Here is a 16,718-nt window from a genome sequence, read left to right as displayed (position 1 = left end):
CTAGAAACAGGGAGAGAGTTATCCGTGAATAAAGGGCAGAGATGCTGACGGAGACAGTTATCTAAAGCAAAGAGCTATCGGCTCACTACTCTGGGCTCTGCACAGGCGGGACCCCAGCCCCACGCACTGTCCTGGGAGTTTGGTGGGGTGTCCTTGGCCCTGAGCCCACTCAGAAGCCTCCCCTCGGCTAACAGATTTGGAAAGGATTCACCAATTGTCTCTTTGACCCCCTCCTCTTAGGGCCGCCTCCTTTCCTTAAGTGACTTTAATCATCAGAAAATCACATAAGGCATTTTTGGAGCCCACTGTGCTAATCTACAATCTCAACTTTCCTCCGGGGGGTGGGGCGAGGGAAATTTGATCCTTATAAAATAAAAGCTCTGGATAGTTGATGGTATCTCAAGATGTCCCATAACGCTGTCCAACTCAATGGGGCTATCTCTACACCTGCATCACCTGTCGTCTCCTACGGTGCACTGCCCTTGGGAGGCAAGGATGGCTGCAAACTACTGTTCATTGCTTTCTCCTCTGTTAAGAACCACACCAAATCCAGAAATGTCAGTCAAACAGGAGGGATATATAATAGAGAGAACAAGAGAGAGGGGAAATAAAAACAAAACGAACAAACAAAGCAAACAGAAGAAAAAACAGGAAAAGAACAGAGTATGATCCAAAATAACAAGAATAACTGGTTGTATGGCCTGCAGGTTGTGGCTTTAGATCGACTCAATTTTACTTTTTGTTTTAAGGGAGAGTGGTAGATTTGGGAAGCTGCTCGTCTGCGTTTTGGGGAATTTTCCTCTGAGAGGCCATCCATGTAACTCCAGAGTGGGATCCAATTTCAGTAGGTGAAGAGCACGACGACAGGTACAAAGGTGAGGAGCAACATGGAGCTTATTTCACACCAGGGAATAGGAGAGTCTCGCAAGAGCCGCTCATCTTCAAATGAGTAAGTGACCCGACAAGAGATCTTTTCTTCTCCCTCTGTCCACTTAATAATGCAAAGGAGCAATGAAAACAGATGACAGTTTCACACCATCTCTCCTGCCAAGTATATGCAAGACAATTCTAGCAGAAGGACAGAAATAATGAGGCAACCAACCACAGCATCTGGCAGGATGACGTTCAGTGGCCACCTTGACCCTAAGAACGATTGTCTCCAGCCCCTCTATCCGCAAGCACACTTTCCATGGGAAGTGCTGAACTGCTGTTGCACAGCCCAAGGTGTATGACAAAGCCTGTCTAGAGCAGCTCTGTCACAATAACTTTGGACACTCAGCTAAGCTGCACAAAGCCACCAACGTGAAGGAGTACCTTGCCCTAGCTCGGCAACTTCATCAGAGGAAGGACCCAAGTGTGGCACAGCAGCTGAATGTCGCTGGGTGACACTCCCCACTCACGTAGGTGCCCCGGCTCCACTGCTGGTCATCAATGTTCTCCCCTATGTATGGCAACTGCATTTGACTTGGGTTAAACCAAGGTCTGCTCTCTAGGCAACGGGGCTAGATGCTTCTCAGCTGCCAGGGATATCTAACCAGCTTGATCCTGGAGTTAAAAGATATCATCTCCCATAGCCAGAAAGGGACCACCAAGCCCGGACCTCACCCTTCCACCAGCTTCAGTGAGGGACCAGTGCTGTGACATCCCTTCCTCCAAAGACTCAGGCTCTGCTCTCAGGTTCTGCTCCACATTCCACATGGCAAAGTAAGGGGTTAGGGCTATTAAGAGTTTTAACCACGTTAGCCTGCAGATCAACACATGCTAAAAACTAAAGACAACCATGCAACTCAAATGTTAAAAAGAAAGAAAGAAAGAAAGAAAGAAAGATAGAAGACAGCAAGTGAAGGCTGTAAACCATGCTTTATTAGAGCAACGTTAAAAGACAGAAAAAAAATTAATTTGGTGGGCTCAAAACAGAAGCTGTTAAGTCTTCTACTATCAATAAACAATGCGGGAAGCTCTGGCTCCTGGCTAAGGACAGTTCTGCTCTCTTTCCCCTCGCCTCTGTCTCACCACTTCCTAGCTTCAGCTGTGCAACGCGACCAGGGCCACAGTTCATGTTTGGACCTTCTGTACAGCTTCAGTGGCAAAGCAGAACAGTGATCCTTCACAAAGCTCACCGATAATAGCTGTGTGGAAAGGTGGGTCCTCACAATCTGGAAACTGCAGGGCTCCCCCCACCCCCGGCCATCCCCAAATTAAAATTATTTGCAAGCAGAGACCCAAGATCTGCCTGCCTTATTGACGGGAGTCCAGAAGCCATTCAACTGGATTGCTCTGAACCTACAAGGCAGTTAATTATTTCACTGGAGGCAGTTTGAATCTAGGATATTTGAGTCCTGGTCTTGGCTGGGATAGAGCTAATTTTCTTCCTAGTAGCTGGCAGAGTGATGTATTTTGGAATTAGTATACAAATAACGTTGATAACACATTGATGGTTTCAGTTGTTGCTAAGTAATGTTTATGCTAAGTCAAGGACTTTTCAGTTTCCCAGGCCCTGCCAGTGGGAGGGGTGGTGGGGCACAAGGGGTTGGGAGGGGACACAGCCAGGACAGCTGACCAGAGCTAGCCAAAGGGATCTTCCATACCATAGAATGTCATGCTCAGTATATAAAATGGGGGGAAAGCTGGCCAGAAAATGCTGCTGAGGAACTGACTGGGCATCAGTCGGTGACTGGTGAGCAACTGCATCATGCATCACTTGTTTTGTATATTCTAATTCTTTTATCATCATTATTGTCATCGTTATCTCCTTCTTTTTCTGTCCCACTAAACCATCTTTATCTCAGCTCACTAGTTTTCTCAGTTTTAGGCTTCCAGTTTTCTCCCCCATCCCACTGGGGCTCAGGGGAATGAGTGAGCGGCTGTGCAGTGCTTAGTTGCCGGCTGGGGTTAAACCATGACATATGCCAAAAATTCAATTTTTTTTTTTTTTTAATACTATTTAAGTTCTGTGGTCTGAAAGAAAGTTTCCATGGCAAAGCAGACTTAAACCAGGTCTACCTGACTTTCTGACTCCACAGAGTTAACAACCTTTTTAAAGCTAACCCATTGGTCTGCTACCTGGAGTAATAATTTCCCTTTGATTGGGATTAAGGGAGCAGATTGCCTCCTCTGCTTCTGTTGTGTACTAAGCTCTTTAACAGTGTGGCCACTTCTAGTCTAAAAAGCCATTTACTTCAATTGTGGCAACTCAAGGCGGGGACATTTTTCCAGCCTGTGCCATTCCCACCATGTGTTATCCGTGGTCACGTATGTGTCGGGGTTAGGGGGGACAGAAGGCATGGTAAAACCCCAAACCCTGCCAGCCACATTTCACGAGATGTGAACGACACCAGGCAACTGGTGAAGGGAAGTTAAGTAAACATCCAAGGAACTACTTGTGTCCCAGTTTTGCTCTCCTAAAAGAGGGAATAAAAATACTACATATCCCTCTGCCTGGAAGCTTTAGTGAGAATTGTTCACTTGTGCATTGCTCTGGAAGTGTCAATTAATACATCAGTCCGGTCAACACCAACAGAACTGACCCTGCTTGTGCTGCCCTTGAAACTAGCCCCAGGACAGCATCGGGAAACCAATGCTGCAATTGCCATGAATGAAAGCCACAGAGGATGACAAGGGTTTATTCAGTTGCTGTGAGCAAAGATGTCTCAGTTTCTATTGTAGCAGCAAAGTGCACATCTTTAGCGCCTATGTAAGATGTGCTACTGAATGCTACCATTCTAGCAAATGCAATGTTATAATGGTTAGGACCAGAACCAGGAGAGAAATGCTCTAATACCTAGTGATAAAATGCCTCCATGCATTTAGAAAAACAAAACAACAACAACAAAAAAGCAGCAGACTGTATCAGTAAGTCTAAAGCTACCAGCTACACCACTGAAGTAGTCTCTGATGTGCTGCAAAGATTTCTGACCAAAATTTGGTGTAAGAGAGGGTTTGTGCTTCACACATAACCTAAGCGCTGTATAGACCGAAAGAAATGACCTTGCTGCTAAAATGTAGTTTTAGAAGTATGCTGTTTTATGTAGGCAGCTAGGGAAACATAAAGCAACGCAAATATGATGTGCCCCTCGTTCTGGTACTTGGCGGACAGAGCCTGATGTGCTTCCAACGCTCTCTTTCTAGACTACACAAATATCTGCTGATAGTGTACAGCGAACTAACCACAACCCAACTAAACACAGCATTCAAGTCTTTGGCTACCACGAGACTCAAGCCTCCTGACACAGTGAAGTGGCTATCCAGTTCTTCTGGACTGAACCCTTCTTCCTTTAAGCTTTAAGAAACTGCCTCTATCAGAGCTTGTTTAACATACACACTGGTACTGACATCTTAAGACCCCAACACCCAGCACTAGCATGCCTCGCGTGGAATGATGTGCAATCTGTTGAAGACATTTCTGGTGCCTTATCTGGTATTTTGACATACACCACCACCTTCGATCCACGTTTTCCTCGACACTAAGCACAAACAAGACTGCGTGCATACACAAAATACGATGGACATCTGATCTACATTCTAAATGAGATGGAGCACATGGGACTGGCATGAGTAAGAAGGGAAAATGTGGGAGAGGAATCACTACACACAGAGTGTGGTTTGGGTTGAAATACCTACCATCATAATATTCCAAATTCAAAGACTGCTTGTATCAGAACAAAGAAACAACAAATTTAACGAAATGCGATCATATAAGGAAAAAGGAATGAGAAAAGAACTACTTGGTATCCCTCCACCAAGAAAGAAGTATGTACTGAGTTATACATGGAATTAAAACTCCAGTAGAACATGGGCTGTTGAAATTTGGGCTCTCTGATGTCTTTCATCTCCTCTTAATGCTGGAAACTGTCCTACTAACGTTGCAGTTAGTTTTGCCTAGAGCTCAGGCGTTTACAGCTCATTTGTTGGGATAAAATTTAGGAAAAAACTTATTTTCAGAATTAGAAAAAAAAAGACATCAGATAATCTAAAAACCTGGTATCTTACATAAACCTTAGGGCGGCGTAGAAGCCTACAGGTAGCTATTTAATTTTGCAGATAACACCAAAAAATATGAGTACCATATAAGCTGTAAACACTGGCTTTTACATCTCTGATCATGAGAAAAAACAGTAGTGCTACAGATCCCAGAACCTTTTTACAAAGTCTTTGGAGGCAGCGGACATAGACCCAAATGAAAGACAAAATATAGATGTCCCGCTAAACATTTATTTTGCTGACAATCTGGAAAAAATAATAATAAAAAAAGCCAAAAAACTGCCAGCTTTAAGGACTTCAAGTTTTTCTTGTTCCCAGTTCTACCACCAGGGAGAGGTTATTGGTAAAGAAAGAGAGAAAATGGCATTAAATTAGCAAGAAATTCCAAAGATTAAAGATTATTAGCAATTGATGCTGTGGGAGAGAGAAAGGTGGGGAGTGGGGAAAAAAGATTAAAAAAATAAAATCACACAAATGCACTAAGAGGACAGATTGCTTTTATTTCCCCGAAGGCCTAATGGGTAGTATTATACCTGCATGGTTTGCACCATAAACTCTGTCGGTCAAGCCCGAACAATGCCCGACACTTCTTTGGAGTATTTGCATCTGTTAGCATAAGGTAAACACAAAAAATACAACACAATGGTGGATAGAGCTCATTTGGTCTGTGTCATCTTAGCTACAGCTACGTTTAACTTTCAATCACCTCAGTTTTATTTGGTAATCTCCCCTCGCACGAAGGGCAGGAAGGAAAACAGGACTTTCAGAATGAGCCAAAAGAAAACAAAAAAAATCTCTGACACGGCCATGCATCTGTCCGGTGTCGGTACCGCACTCCGTGCCGTGTTATGAAGGGCTTTGGGAGTGAATTTCCTTGGGTGGAGGCTTTGAGGGCAGGCTGAGCCACAGATCAGATGGGCTTAAGGCTGATGCTGTTTTACAGTGGGTTTTTGGCTAGCAGCAGCAAAGAGGAAGGCAAAAAAACAACCAACAACAACAACAAAAAAAGCAAAACCCTTTCAGAGAGACGATAACTCATGGCAGTGTCCCACTCCCTTGTGTCTTCTAGATCACAACACAGAGCTACAAAGCAACAAGGCAGGAAAAAAAAGGGGAAAGTACCAAATAAACCAGCTGCAAATCAGCCATAGCGAGTCTGGGAAAACTATACACACCTGCAGGGGCCGCACCAGTTATTCTGTTGATCAAGGCCAAAGCGCGCTCGGCATTTCTTAGGAGCGCTCAGGTCTGAATGAGTTCAAGAAAAGCGAGCAGAAAAGGGAGAGAGGAAAAAAAAAGAAAAGGGGAGAGGGGGGGAGAGAGAGAGAGGAAGAGAGAAAAGGGGAGAAAAAAGAGAAAGATAAAAATAAGGAAAAAAATAAAAATAAAAAAGGGAATAAAAATCAATGTCCTCGTTATTAATTGCAAAATATTGACTTTTGATTTAAAAGTTAAAAAAAGTGATAATCACATTTTTATTCAACTCTTGAGATTAGCTGTTGCAATTAAAGCTGCAGTATCCCTTTATAAAGGACTGTTTCTTTCCCTTTTAAAAGAGCAGGTAGAGGAAAGTCATTGTGACTGGTCTAGCAGGATGTTTCAGGCAAGATTTATTTGGGTTGGGCTGGGGTTTTTTATTCTCTTTTTTTGAAGGGGGGGTGGGGGAAAGGAAGAAAAGAAGCTGAGTATGGAAGTTAGATCCTGAACATGCTTTTTCTTCAACTCAGATATAAAATAAGAGGAAAAAAAAGAAAAAAAAAAAAAAAAGGAAATTATATCTCCTGGGATAATGCAGCTTTTGGAATAACATTCAATTTATTTGTTTTTATTAATTTGTATTTAAAAGAATGGATAAGAATAAGCAGATTGCAGAATGAGTATGTTAGTATCAGCCAGAAAATAAAACGTAAAGCATGGCAAGGTGCTGAGTTAGTACAGCTAGTGAATTGCAATGAATAGGCTTGAGCAGAAAGGAAAAATAAAAAAAAAAAAATCAAAACTAAAATAATAATAAAAAAATGCATATGCATGCTAATGTGAGAAGACTTAGTGGGAGCCATGAAAAATGCCATTAGATTAAGGAGGTTCATTACTGACTTGCTTCCATTCTTTATCAGTCTCTTTAAAGAAATACTGCATATTCAATTTGCACAGTTAGTACAACTCTTGCGTTATTTTTACTGTATTACTGTTTTAATAGCAATTGTTACAAACCAAAAAACAAAATTAAAAAATACTATCAAACATATAATAGATATAAAGATATATAGATAATCAATAGTATCAAAACGTGTGGATGGTATTTTTTTCTTAATGTCATAAGTGTTTAATGTTAAAATCTATAATGGCAGGAAAAAAAATTAAAAAGCAGTTTATAAACTATTTTAAATGACTCAAAATGACGTTAGCACCTGTAATCGGAGGAAGTGAAAGGCAAGGATTTAGGAAACATTCGCTGTGTTCTGAAAAAAAAGAACAAATTATACAAAGGCTTCAAAAAGACTAAGTCAGGGCTTCTTCAAAATTGACTATGAGATTGCCTATGCAGTATTTCTAATTTCCTATATAGAATGGCAAACCTCCTTAATTTAAAATGGGTGCGATTTACCACTGTAAGGCATGCATCAGAACATACAGGTACAGCCCAAATTAATACCAAACACATACATACATACACGCACACACATATGCGCAAAATAAGCGGACAACTTTATGAACGATGGCATAGGCATTATAACTATGGCTCTGCAGTTAAAGGCTTTGCAATCACTATGTGCAAATTCAGCTAACGTCACAAGAGGCTCTTACATGCAATGGCTTAGTTACTAGTTTTAGAAGGGCAGTAACGCATAATTAGAGTGCATTAAAAAAAAAAAGGCTGTCTAGTATAGGGACCGGCTCCCCATGAGGCCAGGAGACTCATACCCACCTCCCCCGTACCTAGGAGTGTCACACCAGGATTGCCACACTTCCACTAAGCAAGAGATTTAGATTTATTTTTACTTACCATTGGTCTCTCCTGGCTGCTTATCCCTTTTCCTCTTCTTCTTCTTTCCCTGCAGGAAACATACACAAATGAGAAGGATAAATAAAAAAACCCCAAACATGTGTCCTTGCAAGATGGCACCAAGCGATGGGGCCATGGCCGGGGTGGGAAGCTCCCTGGGGAGGACACCGAAACATGGCGCCGGCTCACCCTCAGTGCAGGGAGGTTTGGGGGACCCCGAGGGGATGCTGCACTGTGGGGATGGCCCTGCCTGCCTGCTCTGTGACTTCTCAAACAGCCTCGCTGCACCCCCCCCAAAACTAACACCCACCAAAGCCTTAAGCAGCTGGGGAGGAGGGGGCAGAACAACTTGCAAGATGTTTCTTTTGAGATAAGATCATCATGAAGACAACAACATTTGACACCTGTACACTTCGGCACCTGGAAGTTTCATAAACCATTTGTGGTCATGTGGCAGGGCAGGGAGGGGAAGAAGAGGGAGACTGAAGGGGAAAGAGTGCGTGAGTGAGGTCAGATCAAGCCCCTGGAGTTCCCCAGCACCCAAACCCAACTGATGAAGCAGACAAGGAAGCCGTAGTAATGAGTAAACCCTAACCTACCGGTTTGCAAGTGCACTGACAACCTAGGAAGCAAAGCCAGGACAAGGAAAAAAACCCACGTAGAACTAAGACCCTTCCCACATTTTGCTCTATCACAAGGAAAATGAACAGTTACATTCTGCTAAACCGCATCCTTTTCCCAAATACTGTCCCACAAGGTGACAGAGTTTGTTACGGTTTCTGACTGGAGGGAGAAAGGCCTTTCCTCTGCCTCCGTCCAGCAGTGGGGGAGAGGACACCCGGGAGCCTGACTTCTGCGGACACCCAACCATCCTTTTCCAAGAGAAGAGTTGTAAAGTAACAAACATAGCTCAAAAGAGAAAAGCTATTTCCTAAGAAAACTCTTCTAGCACTGAGCTACAGGGTTTGCAGAGCAGGACAAAAAGGCCAGTGAGATCCCGGCTTTTGAAGATGCGGTGGTATGAGAAGTCGGTGAAAAGACACCAGATCAGCAGTCCCTTGTGGTCAGGAGGGAACAAACATGTTTTGGAAAAGGAATCTCACAGCACTTTTGAAAGGTTGGACATATCTGTGGGGAAGCCAAGAGGTTCTCCCACAGGGTTTGACATATTTCTCAGCAGGTTGGTCTGGCTCCCAGCTAAATGGTTAAGATGGGCTTCAGCTTGGCACATCCACTGTAACATTTGGGATGCTCAGTATATACATTCCAGGGAACGTACCAGTAAGAAATTCCCCCAATGTGAATGCTGGATTTTGATTTGTTGTTGTCACACTCTTCCTCCCCAAAAGCTGGCTTTCTGGCATGGAGCTTCTGCACTTGTCCCCCGTGGCTTGCTCAGGGTTGTAAACTGCCACCCTGCTGTCCAGGCTGCGACAAGCACAGTCTTGTTCACGAGAGCCTTCTGGTGATGGACTGTCCATTTGAAAGGATTTTTAAACAACGTGCATGTAATCCTGTAGCCTGGATGCTGCTGAGAAATGATCTCTGACACCTCTGAGGTAATTTTTGGGGATATTGAAAGTTGTCACTCTAAGTCAATTGCTACAGCAGCCATCAGTCTAACATGACAGGCAGACAAGATAGACAAGTATTGCTCCTAAAGCTCCATGAGAATAAAATACGGAAAAGCATGGTATCTTCCAGTCCGTGTATCATATCACATAGACACAAGATGCTCAGACTGCTCCATCTATATTGATCTACATTGACAGTAATTCTGTAAAAGTCAGTGATTTTTTTTTCACTGACAACATTTTTTTTTCACTTTACAACAACATAACCAAAACCAGACAGTTGCCTCCAGACCATAAGCCTGTTACTTATTTAATCTCAAGGAAGCCACTTGCATAATTAAAAGACTGCATCTGCGGCACATTTGCTTAATTTTTGCAGTACATTTGGGAATTTGAGGGCTATTTCAGTTTGAGACCTCATAACTTCTTCACACGAGGGCCAGCCAGAACAGAAGTCAGGAGTCACCTGTCCTTTACAAACTCTTCAAGCCAGGTATTAAAGTACAACCTCTTTAGGGAGCAATCTGTTAAAAATGGCCGATATACAGGACCATCAGCCAGGGACCAGGAATTTCTAGTCGCTTTCCAACACAAGCTTTGAAAACTGTTTCTAACTAAGACCTGACAGATGTCCCACTAACTTCTACACTCTTTTCAAAGGAAACAGGGAGGAGAATCACACGTCTTGCTTGTTCAGTTTCTGTGCTATAAGAAGATATATGATTACATAGCTAAATTAATACATGGACTTAAGTAAAGAATTATGGCAGAAGTTTTTCAAGTGTTCTGCAGAAGACACCATTTCGCCATTGCCTCAGATTGTTCTCCCAAGACTTGAGCAGATGGTCTGTAACCTTTTGTATCATTGTACTATACAAATCCTTAAGATGCAAGAAAAAGCGGATGTAAATACTTGTTAACCATTTTGGCAGCTCCCCCTATAAAGCCAAACCAACATGGGTTTTGACAGGACTGCAGAGTTCTTTGGTGCTAATTTTCTAGGCAAGTGGCAGGCAAGGTGACTAGACCCTTACACACTTATGAATCCAGCACTCAGTGCTGCTTAACATCTTATATTACATCTCAGAAAACGCAAACATGCCTTGTGACACCAACCACTCCACATGGGATTCCCTGAACCCTCTTCTCTTAAATAAGAGCAGGCTGAAAGCAGCCCGAAGGTGCTCCCCTGCAAGATGCATGAAGGGCTCAAGACCCTACAAAACACGCGGGGAGGAGGCGAACTCAGAGCACTTTGAATGGACCAGAAGAAGAGAAATAAATAAAATCTGTGGATGATGCAATCGTGTGATGCAAAGGTACCGCACTCTCCTCAGGCAGGAAGGTTCCCCCTGAAGGTCACTTGGGGGTACAGCATCAAGCCGCTGGGAAAGCGCTGGCTTTCTCATCCTGTCCTTTTTAGCTTGAGAAGAAAGGGTTTCTCAGTGCTCACATGGTGAGGACAAAAGTAAAAGGTCCTAAACACTGACGGCTTTGTACATGCCCATCTGTCGGTGGCACAGTCACTGTGCAGAAAGAGCATTCCTGAAACCTCAGTTGAGCCTGTACTCCCTTTTGAACACCCAAGACGAAGATACTGCACAGTGCCGAGGAACTACCTCAAGCCTATGGTCTGACAGCCTCAGGCCAGACTCTGCTGAAAAGGAAAGGAAAATGTGATTAAGCAGGAGCAGTGCCTCATCAGGCTTAACGAGGTCTCCTCTGAGGAGCACGCACAGCTACACCTGCAACAGCGAACAAAGGGGGGAGCAAGGCAGAGGCCAATCGAAAGATGAAATGATCAAGAAAAAACAGAAAGATTTGAAAAAAATGTCCTTAAGTACACATTGCTAAGTAAGTGAGTATGTATATTCTCCAGCACTAGAAGGATGGAAGGGTGTAGAGAGAGCTGCTGCTGCCCCAGGCTTTGCTGCAGACTCCTAACTGGCTTCTTCCCACCCATACACGTAAAAGTGCAGATTCTCATAGAGGTAAATGTTGCCATATACTAAAGACACCATTTACGTGATTTACGGCAAAATAGGATATTTATGCTAGAGTAGGCAGTGATGATGACGATTATGGAAGAGACAGACTTCAACAAAAACAAAATGTGTAACACTATACGTAACTGACATCAATCTTACAGCTGCTGGTCCCCAAACCTGCAGGGGAATGTGCCTGGAAGGCAGGGAGCAGGGTTTATTGCAGAGTTAGGGACCTTGAAAGCTTTAGGTGATTTTTATTTACATTTTGGAAACAATAATTGAGATGCTGTGATAATCCTGTTAAAGAGGGTTTAGAGCTCCCACCAATCCACAAAACTGTCAAGATATTATGGGTTTAGGGTTGCCAACACTTACTACCCAGCTGCACCACTTACCCTTCAGAGAAGAAGGAGTTACATACTACTAGTAAGTGGTTACAATGCTGGCCTCATGTTTTTAACAGACAGAAAATTCTACCACTTTTAGCTACAAAACAGGCTTTCTGAAAGTCAGAGAGGGAATCAATCCTAAAAACACTCCGTGAATTGATCACAAACTCCAAAACACTTCTTTAAAAATGAGGGGAAGGGGAGAAGATAACATGGCCATGAAAAAGCAAAACATAATCAAAATATACAAAAGTAGAGCGTGGAATAATTAATTTAACCCCACTTGAGAGTAAGACTTTCAAACAAGTCACACTTTTGGTTTTGCCAGTCCTTCTCTGAAGCTAGGATAAGTCATTCTTCCACTTTCCACTATACTCTCACACAGATAAGCACAAGACACTGATTATTAATCTTTTTGGTGGAAAGGAGAGGAGCCATACTAGGGGAATTTTTAATTTTGTTTTAAAAAAATGAAATTTCAGATAACCAGCAAGCCAAACAGCATTTCCAGATGCTGGTAAAAGTGAAGGCAAGAGGTTCTTCACAGAGCTCTACTGTCATGCCCCAATTCTACCCTTTTGTTAGTCCCAGCCAGGAAGACCCTTCCAAGTGGAGGGCTGGGAATTATCTCCAATAGATTTAGTATCGCGGAGGGAAGCGTCCGTTGTTGTTACCAGATTGGGATCCTGAGGCACGCTTTCCAAGTAGTGCTTGTGTGCAATGTGTGGTCGTAGTTCAGCAGGTCATATACACATTTCTACAAGCTCTACTACTAAAAAAATTTCCACCTACATAGGAACCTACATAGTTATCCCGTGCGGACCAGCCCGGGTACAGCTGCATATGAAGCTGTCGCTCCTTTCTTGCTAGTTCATAGTATTTCGCTTGTTCTTCTCTGGATAACGCGTGCCACTGAGGTGAAGAAAAGAGAAAAAGACAAAATAAAAAGCACAAGTTGTGGGTTTTTTCCTTTTTTTAAAGCACATTAACAGAAGAGTATATTTTTTATATACATATATTTTTATATATATATATATATATATATGCAGCTAGAGTTGTTTTTCATTAAAAAAAGAGATTAAACTAGATGATCTGGCAGGCAGACATTCATATTTTATTTATAACTCCAGATTATAAATCCAGCCAACTCAACTGAGTCACAACTAATCATTTACGTTCTCTCAGCCCCTTTGTCTCGTGATGAGAGAGGAGAATTAAGAAAACTAAACAAAAACACGAGCAGGGGAAAGGGTCCAGAAGCTGAATCACCTGTCCTGAGTCAGATCTCAGGTTCTCCCTCTCCCTTCCCCAATGGCACCCCTTCTCCTCTTCCAGCTCTCACAGGTGCTGATACCGGTACTGTTCCCAAAGGCTTCTTCCTTCCCCATCTACTTTTGCCCTTTGTTTTAGAACAAAGTAAAAACCTGAAATTTTTTCCATCTATAGGTCATGGAAAGAACATTGAAATAACACTGCTATTAATTAACTGCACCTCTTCCCCATGAATGACCCCACTGGCAAAAAGTGTTTGTGAAAACCAAAAACCAAACCAAGGCCTTTGGTTTAGTAACTTCCCTATCCATTATCGAAATATCAGAAAAACACAGTGATTCAGAGGGTGTGAATCCTACCGAGTATCAGTCCCTGCTTGTGCTTCTCCCATGTTACCTACCCTTCGACCGAGGATTTGGTTGATGGCTGCGCTCTCTTTCAATGTGCATTCTGCTACAACTTTTGCTCTCATTTCCTTCATATACAACATAAATGCATTAAGAGGTTTCTTTATGTGTGGCTTCTTTTTCTCTTCTTCTTTTTTGGAGTCCTGATGTTTTCTGAAGGGTAAAGATACAACAGACAGAAACCTCACAGTGAGAACCCTTGTGAATTTATTAAATTAATCCCCTCAATCTCTCTAGCATTAATCCTCAGAAATCTCTTAGGAAGAGGACCAGAAGGTTCTCTACAGCCTTTACCCTGGCTGCTGTATAAGAACAGTTTAAGAGCATTATAAGCAAATCCATCTCATGTTTACGCAATATCACCGACTACCCTCTCAGCCCCTGCAAGAACCTTGGAAGGACATGGGCACGCAGGAAGATGGGTTAATGAGGAGGGCTTGTGAGCATGATGGTAAATAACAACACCCCACTGTCAATGAGAACCCAAATGCTGTCCTTCTGCTTCACCCATGAAATGAAAGGCAAGAAGTACCAGAAGCTCTAGAGGCAGAGGCAGACCAGGGCCCTCCTCAGTTCAAACCTAAACTTGATATTAGCTCTCCCTGCAGCTTTGAACAAGCCATTTACGTTCTAATTTATTGTCTCCTGTTGTGCGTCTGGTATCTCACAGCTTCAAACCAGGCACTAACAGGGAGACTGGTCAAGAAGCTTGAATCCTGATCAACAAAATTCTACATCCTTGCAAAAACGGGTGAAATTAGTAACTATAACTACTTGTCTATGCCACAGAATGAATCTGAAAAATTGTTACCATTATTTTGACTCACTTTGGTAGTTAAAGCAGGTTCAGATCAATTAGAACAGAAAAGAAAAAGCAATCTAAAAAATATCTTACAGCAAAAACATTCCCACAAATCCAAGCCTTTTTAAAAGCCCCACATACAAAGGTGATGCTTTGGGTGTTCTTAAAAGAAGACATGGGAAGCAACAACTTACGAGCTGTGGAGTGAGCCGACATCGCTCTGGGAAGATTCCTGTTTGACTGTTGGTGTGACTATGGCCGGATGAGGGATTCCAGTTGTATGTAAACTATGGTGTGGCGGGACCATGTGTGGAGGAAACCTAGAGGAGAGAAAGCTGTGTAAATCGTCAGAATAAAAATGAATGAATGGGGAGGGATGTGTACACACATTAAAAAAAAAAAAAAAAAAAGGCATATAACAAGCACATGACAGCTAGACAAAGCATATGAAAGCTGGCAGCATTAATTAGCAATAAATTAAACATAATGACTCTTCTAATGTCATTAAAGCCAATCTTCCCCTTCATTATCATTACTGACATGAGACATCATGATTTTTAACATCTTTAACAAAAGGCAAATTCAACTGGATGAACTTGGATGAACGTAGAATTTCAGCAACCTTGAACACAATCCACCAGTCCACTTCTTTGCTAAGAAATTCCCTGTGGCAACCAAGGAATCAATTTTTATAGTTTCTGATTCATGTGAATTTGAGATGACATTTTTTATTGCATATTGACAGCAAAATAAAATATTAATGCCCACACAATCTAGATGCATTTTTTATAATTCTTATAGGTGCCTCATTAGCTACATTTTGTTGATAGAGCAAAAGAAAATATTTGTGTCTAATATATCCCTGAGCCACTTTGCTTTAACAGAAGTGGGAGATAGCAGAATTAAGTAAATTTTGATCCATTAAGGTAACCTAGGAAATCTTAAATTCATGCAAAATAACAGTCTAGTCTTCCTAAAGAGAAAAAATGTCAGCTTTATGGTGTATGGTCATATACATGGACAGGCCCCAGTCCTGCAACTGGGTTCAGAGGGATGTGCGATCCTTCTGCACGAATCTAATTGTTCGGTTGGGGCCACAGCATGAACAGGGCACAATCATTCAGACTTTCTACTTTTTAACCAAAATGAACAAACTTCTCAAAAGCAGGACTGACTTCATATCATTATTTCTCAACAGTCTCACAAAGGTTTTGCAGTGAATAAGTAAAGCATACTATGACTGAAACCTCCACTGAAGTCAACAGGTTTCCAGGGAATGGGATCTACCCTAAAATTTTAGCTCAGAAATAACCTCCCCCAAAATTCCAAAGCTAAAGTGATCTGGCAAACAACAAGGTTTTTTTGTCATTGCAAATCCCTACTCCCATCCTATATTTTGAACTATCTTGGTCCAAATAAAATACCCCAAGAATACAGATCCCACAAAGGTATAAAGAATTATTTCTTGTATCATCAATATACAATGATTTCTTTCTATCAAACAGGATTTTAAATGGGGTGATATACCATGGATAACTAGACTCTGTACAAGTATCAGAAATATAATGGGATTTCTTTTTTTTTTCTTCCCCCTTTTATAAATTCCATTACTGAGCTTAAACACCCACCCCCCACCCCCCCGCCTTGCAAGTGCTTAGACATTCCCTGCATTCACAAGATGACACAGTAGTACTTTCATGAACAAGAGGTACTGTCCACTACAAGCTCTGAGGATCTTTGTCTATCAGCTGGTAGTACTCAGGATCATTAGACAGAAGTATTTTGTCTTTGAAGGCAGTGGTGGGAAGAGCAGGGACCGACAGGGAGAATGTGAAATTGTTCGAACTGTAGAGAATTGCAGCTCCTCACAAACAAAGGCATGGAGAGAAGAAAAGGAGGAGGGTGTGATGGCAAGGGAAGAGGAGAATGGGCAGCAAAATGGCCATTCCTACTTCTGCTAAAGACTCACGGACACAAATCTTCAAGTGGATTGTCAAAATGCCTTCCCCACTCTCTGACAAAAGTAGCTGGGAGAGAAGTGCACGTTTTGGGGAAATGCTTTGGTGCATGGTAGGTCAGAATAGAAGAGGTGAGGCTGCAAGGACACTGATGTCCTGGTCCCACTTCTGCCACAGAATTGCCTCACCATCAGCCAAGACATAAACAGGCCCTTTGTATCATTTTTTTTCTATTCCCCCTCCCTTTATTTTCATGCGTATGTATTTTGATTGGACATACTTAAAAGTTTGTTCACACAGTGCCTGGGGCCTTCAGCCAGTTTTGCAAACAAAAACTGACA

The 16,718-nt window shown here is 42.3% G+C and overlaps 1 protein-coding gene across 21 annotated transcripts in view; it reads right to left on the bottom strand.

Annotated features, from left to right (window-relative positions):
• Positions 1–16,718, bottom strand: part of TCF7L2 (transcription factor 7 like 2) — a 219,204-nt gene that overhangs the window by 40,024 nt on the left and 162,462 nt on the right. For 2 of the 21 annotated variants that reach the window (XM_080403318.1, XM_080403315.1), the window contains exons 8-13: positions 14,614–14,754; positions 13,611–13,770; positions 12,743–12,850; positions 7,988–8,036; positions 7,392–7,442; positions 6,156–6,228 (exon numbers count right to left, since the gene is read on the bottom strand). In XM_080403318.1, the coding sequence (XP_080259444.1) occupies positions 6,156–6,228; positions 7,392–7,442; positions 7,988–8,036; positions 12,743–12,850; positions 13,611–13,770; positions 14,614–14,754 (582 nt within the window). Of the gene's footprint in view, positions 1–4,619; positions 4,646–5,513; positions 5,587–6,151; positions 6,229–7,391; positions 7,443–7,983; positions 8,037–12,742; positions 12,851–13,610; positions 13,771–14,613; positions 14,755–16,718 lie in introns of those variants that run through there. The other 19 variants (XM_080403320.1, XM_080403319.1, XM_080403312.1 and 16 more) reach the window with 17 other exon arrangements.

The sequence above is a fragment of the Falco punctatus genome (assembly GCF_963210335.1).
Source record: "Falco punctatus genome assembly, chromosome: 9".
NCBI classification, from domain to species: Eukaryota; Metazoa; Chordata; class Aves; order Falconiformes; family Falconidae; genus Falco; species Falco punctatus.
The sequence above is the reverse complement of the archived record's forward strand: the minus strand, read 5'-3'. Positions and strand labels throughout refer to the sequence as shown.